We start from the raw sequence: 16,906 nt of genomic DNA, 5'->3' as shown, positions 1-16,906 counted from the left end.
CTGCGAAGCCTCAAATATCTGGTGCTTTACACTTTGCAGATATATCTGCAGACCTGAGATAGAGCATTAGTGAAGGGGTGGGAGTAGGAGGGAAAAAGAGGGGAGGGGAGATGAGGGGAGGGAGGGGAGGGGAGAGGGGAGGAGGAGGGGGAGGGGAGAGGAAGAGCGGGGAGGGGAGAGGAGGGGAGATGACAGGAGGGGAGGGGAGGAGAGAAGAGAGGGGGAGGGGGCGGAGTGGAGGGGAGGGAAGGGAGGGGAGGGAAGGGGAGGGGAGGGGAGGGGAGGGAACGAGGATGGGGTGACAACTAACACCCGGCGTCCCCGGGTCCCGCCCTGGCGCCCACCTCGAGGATGTCGATGAGCACGCTGTCCTCGGCCTGCCGGGAGCTGCGCACGTCCTCCAGGACGAGCGAGTAGTGCACGCCGCGCGTGTCCGACTGGTACAGGTTGTAGGTGTCCGTCTGGTGCCACTCCTGCACGGCCACAAACACCTGGCTCTCGTCCGTGCTGATGATCTGCAGATCCTGGGGACGCGGCGGGGGAGAGCGCAGGTCAGCGGTGCAGAGGGGAGGTGGGTGTGGGGGAGTGAGCCTGAGGGACCGGGCAGGCCTGGGGTGCCGGGCATGGCTCTCTGGGAGCCATGCCGACCTAGGCCTCCAACCTGCTGCTGCCCTCAGCTCTGTGACCTTGGTCCGCCCCCGGGTCTCTGTCTTCCCACCTGCAATTGGGGGTGACGTTCCAGCCCCCCGGACTGGCTCGTGGGAGGGATGCCCACAGGGGGGCTATCTGCCCGTCTCTCCCCGCCATGCATGCCGTGCACCCCCAGACGTCAGGAAGCACCCCGAGGGGTCACCTCTGCGAGGCAGGGGATGGGCCTCCCCTCCCCCAGACCCATCCTGAGGGTCGGACCAGTCATCCGTCGGTTCCTTCACTCAGCACATGTTCATAAGGCGCCGTTCATAAGGACCATAAGGTGCTGGTCCAGGCACTCGGGCTCAGCGGGGAGCCGCGGGCGGGCTCTGCCCTCGGGAACACTCCCCCCGCGGTGGGAGGACTGGGTTAAGTCACTCCCCAGTACTCTGGAGGCTCAGCTCCAGGTATTACAATTCAGAAGCAAAACAAAACCCACTGACGTAAGAAGGAATAAAAAGGGGCCCAGGGCCACCCTTGGCTCGGCTTTCCTGTTCTCTCCCGGCCAGCGCCCAGTCCTGCGTGGGAGCCCCGTGAAAAGGGCCGGGTGAGGCCAGCCAGCTCCTGCAGAGGCGAGGCCGACCCCTCCGCCCCCGCCCAGTTTGGGGGTACACTTCTCTCTACGCCTTCTCATCTGCTATCAGGGCCGGCATAGACAGAGGAAGCTGGTTTCTCTAAGAACGGGGGAGTCCCTGTTCGTCCACGGGACGTGGCCTCCGGTGAGAGACAAGATCTGGCCGCCCGGGGTCGGACGCAGGGCTGATGGCCCCCTGCCTGCCCTCCCCGCGCAGCCCCCGAGAAGGGGCTTTGCAGAAAGGGGAGGCAGCGCTGTGAAGCATCGGGAGGCCCCCGGCAGCATGAGCTGGGGCCCTTTGCCCACACCGGAAATCTAACACGCGGAAATGACTGGAACCAAGAATTTCGTCACCAGGCAGGGAGCGTCCATGACACGGGACAGTAGGGTGGCGGGGCACAGGGACGGACACACGCAGGACCCGGCACCACGAGCAAGTGGACCGCTGCTCCCGTCTCCTGCCTCCCTTCCCCTATCTGTCGGCTCGCGGCCACAGGCCGAGCTGCACTGTGTCCACGGGGTTTGCACAATCCGCTGCCCCAGTGGGGAAGGTGTTCCACGGGCCAGCGCTGCTGGGCCGTGCTCAGGCAGTGCCGGTGGCGATCACGTGGTAAGCGACCGACATCTGCTGTGGCATTAATCCCAACCTCGTCTCCTCTACACCTGGGTAAGCGCATTGGGGGAACGCTTACTATGATCTGGGAAACAAAGAACAACGTAGGAAGTGGCCAGAAGTTGCCAGCAATGCCGTCCCTAGAGAGACCTGATCCCACCATTTAAAAATGTTCACTTTGGGGCGCCTGGGGGGCTCAGTCGGTTGAGCGTCCGACTTCAGCCAGGTCACGATCTCGTGGTCCGTGAGTTCGAGCCCCGCGTCAGGCTCTGGGCTGACGGCTCAGAGCCTGGAGCCTGTTTCCGATTCTGTGCCTCCCTCTCTCTCTGCCCCTCCCCCGTTCATGCTCTATCTCTCTCTGTCCCCAAAATAAATAAACGTTGAAAAAAAAATTAAAAAAAAAAATCTTTGCTGATTAGAGACCATGACAAAAGACCAGAGAGAAGAGATAAAAAAAAAAACATGCAGTGTTTGCTCACATCTGGATTTATGTTATTCTATCTCTGAAAAGAAAAGTTAGAAGCCAGAGAGACATGTGTTGACTCCATTTTCAAAAAAAGGACGCGAAAAACAATCAGATCTATGTACACATGTCTGTAGACGTATTTGTAGATACATGTAGATGTGTCTGTCTCTGTATCTGTATCTGTACGGCCTGGAGAGAGACGTGGAAGGAAATACCAAAGTCGCCAATATTTGTTACCGGGTAGAATTAGGCTTGGTTGCATGTGACAGAAACTGGAAAAGAAAAGTTGGTTCAAACAAGCCAGCTCCTTCCTCCCCCATGTAAAAAAGTCTGCAGGTGCACGGTCTGGTATGGAAGTTCTAACATGTCACCAGGGACAGAGGCTCCTCCTGGGTCATCATCCCGCTGTCCCACGACATGGCCCTCGTCCTCATGGTTCACGATGATGGTCAGAGTTGCGGCCATCATGCTGACGTGCGAGCAGCAGGAAGGAGGAAGGAAAGAGGGAGACAGAGGCTTGCCTTTAGAGGGGGGCTCTGAGAAGTCTCCCACGGCAACCCCACTTCCGTATGTGGCAGCCAGACGTTAGAGACGTGACCACGTGTTCACTGCAAGGGGAGCTGGGAAATGTGGCCTTGTGCTGGGAAGCAATGTACCAGCTAAAAGTGGGGGGTTGTTAAAGCAGAGGCTCAGGGGAAGAATGGATACTGAGAAGTCTCTACGAGTTATACCCCTGTTACCTTGAGGGACAAAGAGGCAAGACTGTCGTGGAAACAGGGAATGGGGAGGCCAGAAGGTAGAAACAGCATATATGCCTGTAGTGTTTCTTTAAATGGCTTCCCTGCCCCCTCTCGGTCCCCTGTCCTTCTGGGACACCCACACACATACGTTGGTCACTTGCTGCTGTCCCACTGGTGTGCCTTTCCTCAACCCATCTTCCTCCCTGTCCCTCAGACTCCATAATGTCAACGGTCCTACCTGGGAGTCTTCCTTCCGTCTGTTCAAACCTCCCTCCAAGCCACCTCGTGAATTTTGCATTTCCAATGTTGTCCCTCCTAGCCACAGAATTTACTTTTGGTTCCTTTTCATGTTTTCTATTTCTTGGTTATTTCTATTTTGCTCATTTTTACATTGTTTCCTTGACCCGCTTCATGGTTTCCCTCTCTTTGAGCGTCTTTGGGACAATTGTATTAAAGTCTTTGTCTGGTAGGTTTGCCACCTGGTATTGTCAGGGACAGCTTCTGTCGCTTTCTCCTTTGGTCGGATTGTACGTTTTTATGCCTTGTAATTTGTTGTTGTTGAAAACTGGACACTGGAAACTAATAGTGTGCTAACTCTGGAAACCAGATTCTCTCCCTTCCTTGCGTTTGGTTTTCTGTTTCTGTACCAGGGATCCGTCGGAGCTAAAAAGTTTAGTTCTTCTCAGATCTTTTGTGAGGCTGAGCCATTCCCCTGGGGCATGCGCGGTGACTTTTGTAAACTCCAACAGGCGTGTGGTTGCTTGTGAGTGTCGTAGTCCCTAAATCTCTGCTCCCAAAAGGGGACAAGAGGGGACACAGAAGAGGGTGGGGGCTGGAAGCAGGCTCTGGCCCGCTGCTGGCTGCAGTGACGGCTTCCCGCCAGGATGCTGCACCTCCGTGATGAGAAGCAGCCATCAACTCCCAGCACAGACCCCCAGGATTGGGAGAACGGGGTCCCCATGGCCATCCTGGCTCCCAGTGTCCACGCTGCTCACGCGAGCCCTGCCACGAGGCTGCGGCGGGCGGGGTGGGGTGGCTGCTATCACGGAAGAGCCAAAATTGCAGAAATGAGCCTGGATTCACTATCCACACGGTCGCCAGCACGCTGCAAGCCTCCAAACAGACCCCAGAGTTCCAAGACAGCTGCACCACGAGACGCCCCAGGAGCCACCGTCGCCCAAGTGGGAAGACGCAGGGCTGGCGCTTCCGGCCCCTCCCCCAGCCCCCGTGGCCTTCGTTCTTACGCTTCATGCTTTCATTTTATTTTATAAAGGTTATTACAAATAAAAGGCTATTTCACTTGGAAGTAAATTTGCATTTGCCTTATGCTTATGAAAGGCTGCACATAACTGATGGTCTTTTGGATTTCTCTCCTCTTGTCTGTTTACAGCCTTTGTCTATTTATTTTTTCTATTAAGGAAGGTGGTATTTTTTTTTTTTAATCATTACAAGTAAATAATTCAAGCAAAGGGCGCTGGCACGCCTAATCAAGCCTGGTCGCCTTTTGTAGTTTCGCAGGCAGGTGAATGGAGAGTCGCGTGGTACAAGTCACGCCGTTTAAAGTACAAGGAATGTGGAAAGAAGGGACACGACACAAAAAATCTGGCCGAGCTCTGTTGAAACCGGTCTATTCCGACTTTGCCGGTGGCAAGGTGGAACCTTTTAGGAAGCAGCCCAGCTGCACAAATATTTAAATCCGTTGTCTAGAAGTTCTTCTTAGACTTGAACTTGAGAAAATAAAGACATACCCGCAGGCACAATAGGTAAGCATTGCAGCCTTGTTGGAAACGACCAAGGGCCCAACCACAGAAATGTGGCTTAAACGAGGTACGGTCTCCTCCACGGGCCGTTCTGCAGTCACTGACAGTGGGTCTCCGGCACCATCCCGGGAAAATTTTCATGTTATCACGTCAGCTGTACACGGAATGCCTGCTCTGATTCAGCTACGCGAAAGTCACTGGGGCATGTGGCCAAGGACTGTAAGAAGAACCAAACAGGGGCCAGGCGGACGGGATGGGGACGGGGGACAGGGATGGGGGGCGGGGACGGGGGAAGGGGGACTGGCACAGGGGCTGGGTAGCCGGGGAGGGAGCCTCCTCTCTGCCCTAATTTCTATTGCCTTCCTGATGTTTCTACAGCAATTAAAGGGGGGAGAAACGGACTTGGTTTGACGGGAGGAAACAGACAGGAGCTACAAATGCATCATGAAACAACACAATCTGATTAGGAAATTCCACTGGCCGGTTCTACAGACTGTTGGTGGGAAACCCTAGGGTCTGGCTGCGCCCCTGAATTTGGTGAAGAGGAAACAGGCCTGCTGTCTGTCTGGGCAAAGCGCTCCAAGATGATACGAGGTCTTGACCCCGCGGGGCGCCAGGGGGGCAGGGAGTGCTCCCTGAGGGCAACCCAGTTCACCCATCATCCTCAACCGCCTGTCACCAGGTCCCGGGCACGGCCCCGAGACAGCGTAGCCCGTGCCCGTGCAAAAGCCACGATGCGAACGGGCGCCTGGTCTCCCCTTGAAACCGATCGCACGGGGGCATGTACGCGTCGCATTTCTGCCGCCCACTTGGGATGCGAGGGCCGTGTCTCCCATCACAGCCTCGCGATTCTTTCCGACGGCTCCCTTTTCCCACAGATATGGGGAAGAAGGAAGCTAGCGGGTAACGTTACCCTTAAGGTCCTGCGGGGGGACAGGAGGACCCCACCGATGACTTTGAGAAACACGCACTTCATCACCCCCACCCCCTCCCCGGGCAGGCAAGGACTCCGAGGTCCAGGAGGCGCGGCCAGAGCTCAAGGTCACGGAGGTCATGACTTGTGGCGTAGGCTGAGAACTCCTTCAGACGTGGCCTGGCTGCTGGTCCAGCCACCCCCGGCCCCGGAGAGGGTCAGAAACCGCCCACAGTCCCAGTGTCACAGGGGAGCAGGGAGGGGCCGGGCATCCACCTAACCCCTCCTTGCCTGGTGTCCCCCTCCCCAACTCCAGGGCACAGGGCCACGACACAGGAGGCTTCTGATGCTGCTGGGGGAGGAGGGAGGAAGAGCCTCAGAAGCTGAAAAGCCCCCCTCACTCCCCAGGGACGACACCGACCAACCCATCTGCCCTTAATGAAACCATTAGCCTTTCATTTACAGACTCAGCGAAGCCTGGAGTTAATCTATGCAACTTGCTCCTTTTCGCTCTTTCTTTTCTTTTCCATTCCCCCCTTTTCTTTTATCAAGAAGTTTGAAAAAGTTTTCTTATAGCTTAAAAAAAAACCCCATGTATTTTTCTCATTCATGGCTCAGGAGAGGTGTTCTGGTGCCCCGCGCAGCACAGCACAGGTGCGGAGGACTTTACAGCAATGCACAGCCTCCAGAGCAAACATCTCGTCTCCTCACCATCCTCTGCCTTACAGCCAGGCTCCCTCCTGCCCCAGGGCCTTTGCACAAGCCCAGCCCTCCACCTGTGCAGCTTTCCCACGACCTTTAGACTTCAGAGGAAATGTCCCCTCAGGGAAGTCCCCCCACTTCCTCACCCTCTGTCTCTGCCTCTCCCTCCCTCACAGGGCAGAGCACAGCCTGCAACTATGTTGGACATTTGCCTGTTTCCTCTCTGAAAACCCCACGAGAGCAGGAACTGGGGTATCTGTTCCACAGCTGTGGCATCAGATCCCAGCTTATACTTGACGCTCAATAAATACGTGTGGGAGAACGGCTGCTCCAGTCTGCGCCTCTGAATTATAAGCACCGAGGACAGAGGTCTGCGAAGCGGGCCATCCCATGTCCTCTGGAGGGAGATGTGGCATGAGGCTGGTCTCAGACTCACAGGGACCTGGGTTGAGACCAGCTTTGGTTTCTTACTAGCTGTGTGACCTCAGACAGGTTACTGAGCCTCTCTGAATGTCAACCAGAGATTTGAAATGGGATGGGAATACCACCAGCGGGGGGGGGGGGGCACGGTGGAGTCTGGCCCTGAGGCAGGGCTTGGGGGGCAGGGTCTAGGCCGCCCCCACCCCCACCCCCCGCTGCCTGCCCAGCAAAGGGGAAGGAAGTGGCGTTAATTGAGCACCCGTAGGCATACCAGGCGGCTGGAATGCAGGGGTGAGTAGAGCAGAAACTGCCCCGTGCCTGCAAACCCCAGATGAAAGGAGGAGGTGGGTGTGGGGGATCCCCAGCTCCCTGAGGTCGGAAGGAGGCCCTAAGACCCGATGGAGCTGGGCGCACGTGAGGCCGCAGCGGACAGCGTGCAAAAGGAGAGTGGCTGCAGGAGGCACAGCCGCACTGGCAGACGGGGCAGCGCGGGTCGGGACCTGGCCACGGGGCCGGGCGCGGGGGACCCCTCTTACCTGTGGCAGCGCGTACTTTGGAAGCTTCATCAGGACAAACTCGTTGCGACGGTAAGAGACGTAATATTTGGTCCGGTTTGTTGCGGTGGCCTAACGGGACGGAAGAAGACAAACCCAGGGAGCCGCTGCAGTCAAGCCGGGCCACGAGCGGACGAGTGGGACGCTCAAAATCGCGCGTCAGCTGGCGAGAACGCCCCGTGACTTGGCTCACACCTGCTCTGCGCGAGATGGAAAGACTCGTCCTCATCCCTCAAAGCCCGACACCAAACGTCCTCCCTCTGGGACGTCTTCTCCACCTCCGTCTGTGAGAACCAACCTCTGTCCCCACGCTCTCCCAGCACGCGTTTCCCTATATCCGAGCGACGGAAGGTGGAAGGGGTTCTCTGCCCCAGAACTCCTCTTCGGGAGGGTGCGCGGAGGGCCACCGGGGGGAGGACGAGACTGGCCAGAGGCGAGCTCAAGCCACGAAAGACGACCAGCGAAGCGCGAGGCATGAGCCGCGGAACAGGAGGCAACGCTCGCTGAGGCCGCCCGCACACTGTGCTCGTTTCCGTCTCGAAGATGAGAAAACCGAGGCACAGAGACAGTGAGTTGTCTTCCGTGGGAGACGACAGGAGAGCCAGGAAAGGAGAGGCTCTCTGGGGGATGGGGCAAGGAGAAGAGTCGGGGGGGGGTGGAGAGGGGCAGGGGGGCAGCCGCCGGACGAGGGCAGAGGGCGGTGGCCGGGGGGACGATGGGTGACGTCTAGGTCTCACCGTATGTGCGTGCCTGTGGGTGTGCCCCCATGCACGTGTGAGTGTGAACGTGTGACCCCCCCCGGGTGTGTTCACCGTGTGCATGCACGTGGGGGGGTGTCTTCTATGCCTGAGTGAGCACGAGTTGTGTGTGTGTGCGTGTGTGTGTGTGCAGGTGTATGTACATGGCAATGCAGGTCACTGCTTAGGAGCATAGGCCACCATGCGTCACTGGCCGGGCTCGAATGCCAGCCCCGCCATCTGTAAACCAGGTGGCCTTGGGAGAGTTTTTTTGAGCCTCGGTTTCCCCGCTATAAATGAGGAGGACAGTATCAGAAACTACGCGATGGGGCAGTCATGGGGAGCAGGATCTGGGAAGCATGTGGGGCGGCCCCAAGGCCCCAGGAGGACTCAAAGAGCTACTGGAATTATTATTACTAATCCACAAACTATAACAGGCTCACAATGTGCAAAGCATCATGACTACAAGGATGAAGAGATTTCTCTAGACAATTCTATCCCAAGGGCAAGGGACTGTGCGGTCTGCGGTGGTCTGGCCCTCAGGGCCCCCAGAGCAGGGAGTATTGGGATGGGGGACGCGTGGGGGTCCTGGGAGCTCAGAGAGAGAGTGCCCTGGGGTGGGAGAGGCCAGGCAGACTTCCTGGAGGAGGAGATAGCACTCTGCTTCCTCAGAAAGAAGAGCCAAGCAGCCCAGACACAGACCTGCTTAGCAGGTGGGGGAGGACTCTGGAGAGAGTGGCTGAGAGAGGTCGGTGCCCCTTCTCAGAGCCCCGTCTGCCAGCCGCTGAGCTCCCCCGATGGAGCAGAAGGCAGGGCCGGGCTTGGCGGCCCTCTTGGCCTCGAGAAGTTCAGGTTCCCTGGGGAGCCCTGTGGCAGATGCTCAGCCAGCCAGGGCGGGCCAGGCCCATTTCTGCCAGGAGCTGGTGGCGAAGACAGCGGGGTCTTCTGGGGCCCCGGTGCAGAAAGCAGGAGGCCTGCGAACATGGTGACCTTCCTCATCCACCGGCCACGGGGGGAGGGGGCTTGTGGGGCGGGCAGAACCGCCAAGTATCCCTGAGATGTGAATGCGACTTTTAACCCAGGGAACAGAACGCACTAAACACAGCCTCATCCTTCATACAGGAGTCTGACCCCGCCCCCCAGGTGCCACAGCGTTTCTTCCCCAAATGGCGGGTCACCGGCCACATCCAGCAGGCCCTCTCCCCACGTGAACGCAGCTGGCGTCCGTCCCAGGCCTCCAGGCGGCCAGGACCTGTCACGCCCATTTTATGGGTCAGCAAGCAGAGGCTCAGAGGTGGAATGATGGCTCTTCCCAAAGCCAGCCGTGGCACCATTAGGTTCAGACCCCCACCTGTCTGTCCCCTGCAAAGGAACCAGCACCAAGAGCCGCTCAGCACCTCCAGGGGGGACCCAGGAAGCGGACTTTCAGGTTCATCACATACTTTGTCGGTGGTGAGGACTGGTGGGAGGGGCCACCAGGCACCTGCCGGGTCCTCTGAGGACCAAGAAGGCAGGGAAGAGAGTAGAGCAGGGGAGGCAGGACTAGCTCAAACCCGCCCAAGATCAGTCTGCAGGGGAGCAGTGTCCCCGTGACCTCCAAGTTGGGGGTTAAGACAGCTTTTCTGGGCAGCTTTGGAGAAAGATGGGAACCAGAGCAGGACAGGACAGGAGGCGGATGGACGCCTGCGGCCCCTGACGGCCTGAGCAGGTGCTGGGGGCCCCCGGTGCTCATGGGGCAGGGTGTGCCCCTGTCCCACATCGACAGTGTCACCGGTCACTGGTCAGGCCAGGCCACTGTGACCGTGAGGAATGGAGACCAAGCCCCAGCTGCAGTCCCGTCCGAGCTCAGGCAGAGCAAACCCCAGGGATGAGCAGGTGCCCCGACTGTGGTGAGCGGGGACTGCTTCTTCTCCCACCTTCCATGTGGCCTGGTTGAGCCCCGCTCCTTACAGATCAGATTTATCCACACGCTCGTGCGCAGCAAGCCCCTGTGTCCTTGTGTGGACGAGGCAGCTGCGGTGATGAAACGTCCCCGAGACAGGGCAAAGAGGAGGCTGAGTGCGGAGGGAGCCTTGGCATTTATCTCGTGGGGTCCCAGGGGGCAGGACAGGGGCTACCAGATGAGAGTAAAGCCAACACTTTGTGCCAGAATGAACTTTCTAAAGGTCTGAGCTATCCAGGAGGGGGACAGGCTGGTTTTGAAGCAGTGAGCTCCTCATCAGGAGAAGGAATCAAGAAGCGGTATGATCGGTTATTCACTGGAGTTTCTGAATGGTCAGACCACATGGTTCTTAAGGGTGGTCCCAACCGTGACCTGAGAACCCACGTGTACGGGCAGTGCCCAGACAGCCCCTATCAGTCCCAAAGTCAGTGGAACCAACGGGAGCAAACTGGGCTTGGGCTCGGGGCCCCCCCGAGCCGTGGGAGGTTGCTCTGACGGGCAGAGGCGGGGAGGGGCGGGGAGCAGCATCCCTGCCTCAAGGCTGTGGCTTTGTGGGGCCCTGGTGGGGGGGTGCCGGCAGCACGCGGTGAATGCAGTAGCCTTGGAAGGAAAAGAGCCATTTTCTCGCCTCCCGTCCGAGCGACTGTATCGCCCCCAGCGTGGCTGACACTCCACGCCACCTGCTGCCCGTTGGCAGAGGCCCAGCCGCAGCCTTACCCTAAAGAAGATGTAGTCGTCCTGCACGGTCAGAGAACTGTGGTCAATGCGGCCTGGGAACAAAGCCGTCAGCGTCTGGTCGGAGCAGTTGTGGATCTGGCAGGTGACGTAGCGAAACCCTGCGGGAGATAAGAGCCAGCACTCGGCGCAGGAAGCCTCAAGCTCCCAGACTCTTGCCGAAGGACGCGTCAGACACAGCCTCTGACCCACAGCGCCCATCGCGGCACCGGCCCCCTCCTGCCCCCCGGAGCCTCCCCTACCTAAACAGGGGTGCGTGTGGGTGGGACTCAAGTGTCCTTTCTTCCCCTAACCTCAGGCGAACGCTTTCCTCCCTTCGCAAACGCTTACAGTCAGGCAAAATCGAACGCGCACTTTGCCAGGCGGCTGCTGTTTTTATTCCGCATCCTGTTTTCCCAGGGTTTGGGGGTCCCGCGAAGTGGTGCAGGGGGGCCCGAGCCTATGCCGGAGGTGCTCTTTGTTCCAACGTGCGGGGCAGGAGCAGGGTTTAACCGCGGACACCAAAGTGGAGCCCACGAGGGCGTTCCGGGTCATCAGCGCCTTTGGGGCACATCCTGCCACGGCCCTGGTGGCTGGACGGCGTGGACAGGGCCGAGGGGCCAGGCTCGGGGCCAGGAAGACCCCTCAGCAGCGGGGTGAACTGGGTTATAGTTGCTCTGCTCCAGCAGAGGGGAGGATTAATGCCAGCCTCTGAGAGTGGGTGGGGGCCCAGGGAGACAGCGGCACACGGGGGACCCACAGTCAGCCACGGCTGTGCCACTGCCCACCCGCTCCTGAATCCCATCCACGTCCCCGCCAAACGGGCCGGTCGCTCCCTGCGGGCGGCACTGAATTTCCTGTCCTGGACTCGCCTGCTGGACACGCGGTGGGAACACTCACCCGGGTCTGACTCGAAGTCACCACCCAGCTCACACCCCCGTTCTCGGGGTCACACCCTCACCCACTCACCCACTCACTCACAGTGGCCCTGCAGCTGCCCTGGCCGCTGGCATTTGACCATGTGCTTATTCACTCGGCAGATCCGCTGGGGACACAGAGGTGAATCAATCAGACCCACCCGGTCCCCACAGAGCTGTGACGGCAGCCCAGGCCCCGAGAAGGTGGCCGGCAGGGAAGGTGGTCCAAGGACAGTAAGAACCCCAAGATGGAGAAATGTGGTCAAGTGCTCCCAGTAGGGGCGGGGCCAGCAGGGACGGGGCCAGCTGGCAAGGTGAGCCTGGGGAGTGACCCCCTGGTAGGGGCGGGGCCAGCTGGCAAGGCGAGCCTGGGGAGTGACCCCCTAGTTCAGACAGGGTGGGTGATGACTCTGGGAGGGACCAGGAGGTCCGGGTGCCATGCCACCGAGCTTGGCTAGACTGGACTCTAATGGGGCTCAGAGGCTGGGGCGTGGGTGCCAGGGGTCAGGTGGGGGCACGGGGACACACGTGGTCTTCAGTGGGGGGGACGCCACTCAGGTGCTACACCAGTTCTGGGGAGCCAGTGGTGTGGCTGCTGGGCCAAGGGTTCTCCCTCTCCCCTGGGAGGGCAGGTCGTGGGAAATGATCTCCACGTGACAATGGTGCCCCTCGTCGGGATGCTGGCCCGTCCCTCCTCCCCGCTGCAGGCAGGGCTATCCTGAGAGACAACCACCCCCGTGGCGGGTCAGTCCCCGTGTCACCCTAAGCGAGGCCCGGGGTGTTTTCGGATTTGGGGGTGGAGCATGGTGGGAGCCTGTGACCTTGTGCGTGTGGGCAGCCGGGAACCCCTCTGGGCTTTGTTCTGGGGAAGCCTGACCCCGATCCAGGAAAGAGCTGAGGGTTCGGAAGAGGTCAAGGGACTCAGCGGCGGCTTCCGTCCACATCCACCAAGCACTCGCTCATGACGTCCCGCACTGAGCCCCACGTGGGCACTGACCCATTTCACAGACGAGGACACCGAGGGGCCGGGAGGAGAGGGAACGTCCCCGGGGTCATGCCGCTGGCACATGGCGGGCTGGGAGTGGACACCAGTGCTTCTGTTCTCAGCCGGGACTCTCTGTGGCCCGGCTCTGAATCTGCCCCCCGCCCCCACTCCCCGCCGTGTGTCCTACCCAGGGAGCTCCACTGCGTGGCCCTCGCCAGCTCCCACGCCTGTTACCCATGAACCTGTGAGGTCCCCACTCCAAGGGAAACCGGGCAGGAGGGACTCAAGGGCCCCAGCGCCCAGGGGAATGTGGTCGGAGCAGCGACAGGCACGGGGGCGGCGCCCCCTCCACTCTCCTCCCCTCCTTGATGCTCGGGCCCCATGGCTGGTGCAACGTGGACAGCTTCTGTGCTGTCCCCAACCGGGCAAAGGGCAGGGCCGTGGCTTGTTCACCTCTGCGTCCCCAGCAGGGTCAGCACCGGCCTGACCCACAGGGGACTTGAGTACGAGTTGAATAAAGGTCCTCTTGGCTCTGATGTTCCAGAATACCCCATGGTTCTAGAATCTTCCATACTTCTACGGCCAGTGCTCCTCCCTCAGGAGCACAGAGGACCGTTCCCAGAGCATGCAAGGCCCCCGGGGCGCCCTCTGACATGAAGCCGGCTGGGCCGGGCGGCCAGGCCCCTGCCCCACTAAACGGGGACACCATCGGAAGCCCCCACCTGGCCTCAGCACTCAGCAACGCCAGAGGGGGCGCGCAGAGTGAGCAGGAAACACTCAGTGCTCAGAGGCCGGAACCAATCACCCTCTTAATAGACTTTCCTACTGGAGCAGAGCGCGTGGCTTCAATTTATCCCCAGCTGGAAAACAAGCACACTTAAAGTTACGCCACATCATAACATCTCGAGGTCGGCTGTGCAGGGCCAGCCAAGGAACCGAGCAGGGCACACACCTGGTGCAGGCACATTTCCCCCCCCCCCCCCCCGCGCCTCGACTTACCTCCTCCGAGGTCCTGGGTTTCCATGTGGACCAGGTCGGGGTCGGTGTCCACCCCAGACACAGCCCTGGAAGAGAGCGGGCTGGGGTTGGCGCTGGGAATGGGGACCCCAAGCCCCTCTCACGGTGCCTGCGTCAATCCCTGAACCCCAGGTAGCCATGTGGCCCCGGGGGCTGGGGCCACGCTTGCTCTGTGGCCTCCCCCTGCTCCTGGGGAGGGAGCCAGGACCCAGGGTTTGCTAGGCATCCTTTTTCAAGTACTCTTTGTAGCAGACTCTCCTTTACCAAAGACACTCACGTTCCTTGTATCTGTGTTGTCGTTTTGTTTTGTTTTGATGATCAAAACCCCCGTAGGAGGCTGGGCAGGCCTTGGGAGCGGCAGGGGCCCGACGAGCTGACTCTAGCCGTTAGAGCACAGACGTCGGGCCAATACGACTATTAAAAATCCAGCCGCCAGAACGACCCTTCCCGCGGCCACTCCGCCCAGCAGGCTGCCTTCCCTGTGGCCCCCTCTGGGCGACCGAGCTGTCCTCCATGGAAAGAGCACTGGGTCTCCGGCAGCCCCTTCCCCAGCGCTGGTGAGCACCACGCCCCCCCCCCCCAAGCTGGTCCCTTCCAGTTCCCAGCCTGCCTCCCAGCTCCAGGGTCCAGGGGTCCCCAGGTGCACAGGGAGAGTCCACAGAGGGTCTGAGGGCCATGCACCCCACAGAGGCTCCGTGGCACAAGCCAGCGGGGCGTCCCCTGCAGTCCACTGATGTTGCAAACCATGGGCTCCAGCATCCGTCACTCTGCCCCTAAATACTATTTCAAGGTGAGGTTTGCTTTAGGCTTTTGTGCACAGACCACTTGTGAGCTCGGAGGACCAAGGTCTCCTGCCCAACATTTCTCTGTCTTTTCTGAGTAAAGTGACGCTGTTCCCTTTTCCAGGGGCACCGACAGGTCCTCGGGCCCTCAGCCGGGCAGCTGGGATTTTAGCCTTACAAGCCAGCTCATTCACGCTCTCCCTCCCTCCCTCCTTCATTCACCCCTCCCTCCCTCATTCACTCACTCACTGACTCATATCCTCCCTCCTTCATTCATTCACTCACACTTATTCATTCATTCATTCCCTCACTCACTCACTCACTCACCAGCTCACCCCTGCACTGACTCACTCTCCTACTCAGTCTGTGAGTCCCACTCACTCACCTGCCTTCTCCACCGAGCGGCACCCCCACCACCCTCCCGTGCCCCCTGGCTCTCCCATTGGAGCACCCCATCCCCAAGCCCCAGGCCCTGGACCAGGCAAGGGCCCACCCAGTGGGTTGAGGTCTCCGCCCAGAACCCCTTGGTCATGGGTTCTGGCGACCATGCGAGGCTGCATGCACGTCACCTCAGACACAGCCTGGCTCCCTGCAGGGAGGGCCAACCCTGTTTGTTGAGGTCCCCAAAACTGGTATGTGGGAAAGTCTTTGGTCCGCTGCCTAGAAACAGCAGCCATGTGAGATGACCCAGGGGCAGGCCGGTGCGTGGAGAACACCTCGGGGACACGGGGGGCTGGTCCGCACTCCTACGGACGTCACGGGAAGCCTAACGCAGACGGTTCCTGTAAACCCTCACAGGCGCCACACCAGGCCCGTGGCGGGAAGGGCTGTCTTCTCCCTTCTGCCTCCCGCCATCACAGAGGCCCTGCCGCCTGTCTCACCCCCCCGGGCAGGTGCCGAGCTGGCGGAGGAGGAAGGCTGAGACTTTGTGAGTCAGCTCAGGCCTGAGCAGAGAAGCAGACATGGGAAGTCCGCGAAGCACAGCGGCCAAAGGCACGGCCACTGGCCGCAGGCGGAGGGCTCCTTGCCGGCAACGTGGTCCAGGACACGTGCCCTAGCCTCTCCGGGCCTCAGTTTCCCCCTCTGTCACGTGAGGGGAAGACAGTCAGGGTCTGTGTTCTCACTTGACACGATGGCGCATTCGGTCTGCTACCTGGTAGATGGTCAGCATCCACAACGTGGCAAGTCCACAATGTGGCTGCTACGACCTCGCTCCACGGCCGCGGAGGCCACGGGGAGGGCAACACACAGGTGCCCATGGTGGGCGCAGGACGCAGCGGGCCTCCTGCCCCTGGGCTGTGCCTGCCGGGGGCCCCACGGCCAAGCTGATGAGCTCGCTCGCTGGGTAGCCTCCCAAAGCATGAAGGGGCCCCAGCCTCAGACGGAAGGCGGGCGTCGGCCGTCCCGCTGTCGGTTCGAGGACAAAGCGTGTCTTAGAAATGCTGGCCAAACATCATTCTTCTCCGCTTACAAGAGGGGGGGCTTCTGCCTGTCACCACGTTCCGGGAAAGGTTCCTGGGCCCCAGCGGCCAAGCACGTCTGGCCCGATTATCTCTCACGCATAAAGGCTCAGAGCAATTTGAGAAACTTGTGGGAGAAATGATTTGATTTGCCCGAGATAATACCCTGTTTGAGTTAGCGCTAATTTACCGCGGGCATGTTTCCCTCCCCGTCCCGAGAGATCTCGCTGTGCCCCCCGGCCTGGCCTGGGACAGATGGCGGGCCAGCGCCCCGCCATCCTGCAGACTTCCCAGGCCCTCCTGTCGGCAGATCCTGCCTCCTTGCCCCTCCCCACCCCCTGGGAGCCCCTGGGGCCAACAGTTCCCACCAGTGACGAGGCCGGTGCTTGACGTGGCCTCAGGCTTCCCAGGAAGGCACCGCGGGATGCCGTGTGGCGGGAGCCGTGACCTCTCCCGCCAGCAGAAGGCACACATACCAGCCGGCAATATCCCAGAGTTAGAGACGCGGGCCTTTTCGGCCGCAAGTCAGGAAACTAGCTCCTTGCTGTGATTCGCCTGAAGACAGGCAGACGCGGAGGAAGGGGGTGGAGGGCTGTTTCCAAGTGCTTCTCTGCTGGGGACACAGGACCGTGGCCCAGGAGGAGGCCTGTCCAAAGGTTTGCCGTACACACGAGGTAAGAGGGGGAAAGGCTAGGAGCGTGTGTGCACGTACAGGTGCAAGAAACAGCCATTTGGTCGGAAGAACGCGCGTGCAGCTGCACGTCTCCAGAGGCGGTTTAGGCAGGAGAATGGGTCACGGCCGCGGCTGGTGGGCAGGAAATGGGGCCCGGGGCCAGCGCTCTCACGGCCACTCCCTCGGCCGCCGCCCCGCCCCGCCAGCAGGGGCTCGTCCCCCGTGGGCCTCACTCGCTCCACAGACT

The 16,906-nt window shown here is 60.1% G+C and overlaps 1 protein-coding gene across 2 annotated transcripts in view; it reads right to left on the bottom strand.

Moving 5' to 3' along the window:
- The window catches only part of SORCS2 (sortilin related VPS10 domain containing receptor 2), a 448,567-nt gene that overhangs the window by 55,272 nt on the left and 376,389 nt on the right, over positions 1 to 16,906 (bottom strand). For both annotated transcript variants that reach the window (XM_043573043.1, XM_043573044.1), the window contains exons 6-9: positions 13,727 to 13,791; positions 10,829 to 10,947; positions 7,415 to 7,504; positions 345 to 524 (exon numbers count right to left, since the gene is read on the bottom strand). In XM_043573043.1, coding sequence (XP_043428978.1) covers positions 345 to 524; positions 7,415 to 7,504; positions 10,829 to 10,947; positions 13,727 to 13,791 — 454 coding nt within the window. The remainder of the gene's footprint in view (positions 1 to 344; positions 525 to 7,414; positions 7,505 to 10,828; positions 10,948 to 13,726; positions 13,792 to 16,906) is intronic.

This window comes from Prionailurus bengalensis, chromosome B1 (assembly GCF_016509475.1).
Source record: "Prionailurus bengalensis isolate Pbe53 chromosome B1, Fcat_Pben_1.1_paternal_pri, whole genome shotgun sequence".
NCBI classification, from domain to species: domain Eukaryota; kingdom Metazoa; phylum Chordata; class Mammalia; order Carnivora; family Felidae; genus Prionailurus; species Prionailurus bengalensis.
The sequence above is the reverse complement of the archived record's forward strand: the minus strand, read 5'-3'. Positions and strand labels throughout refer to the sequence as shown.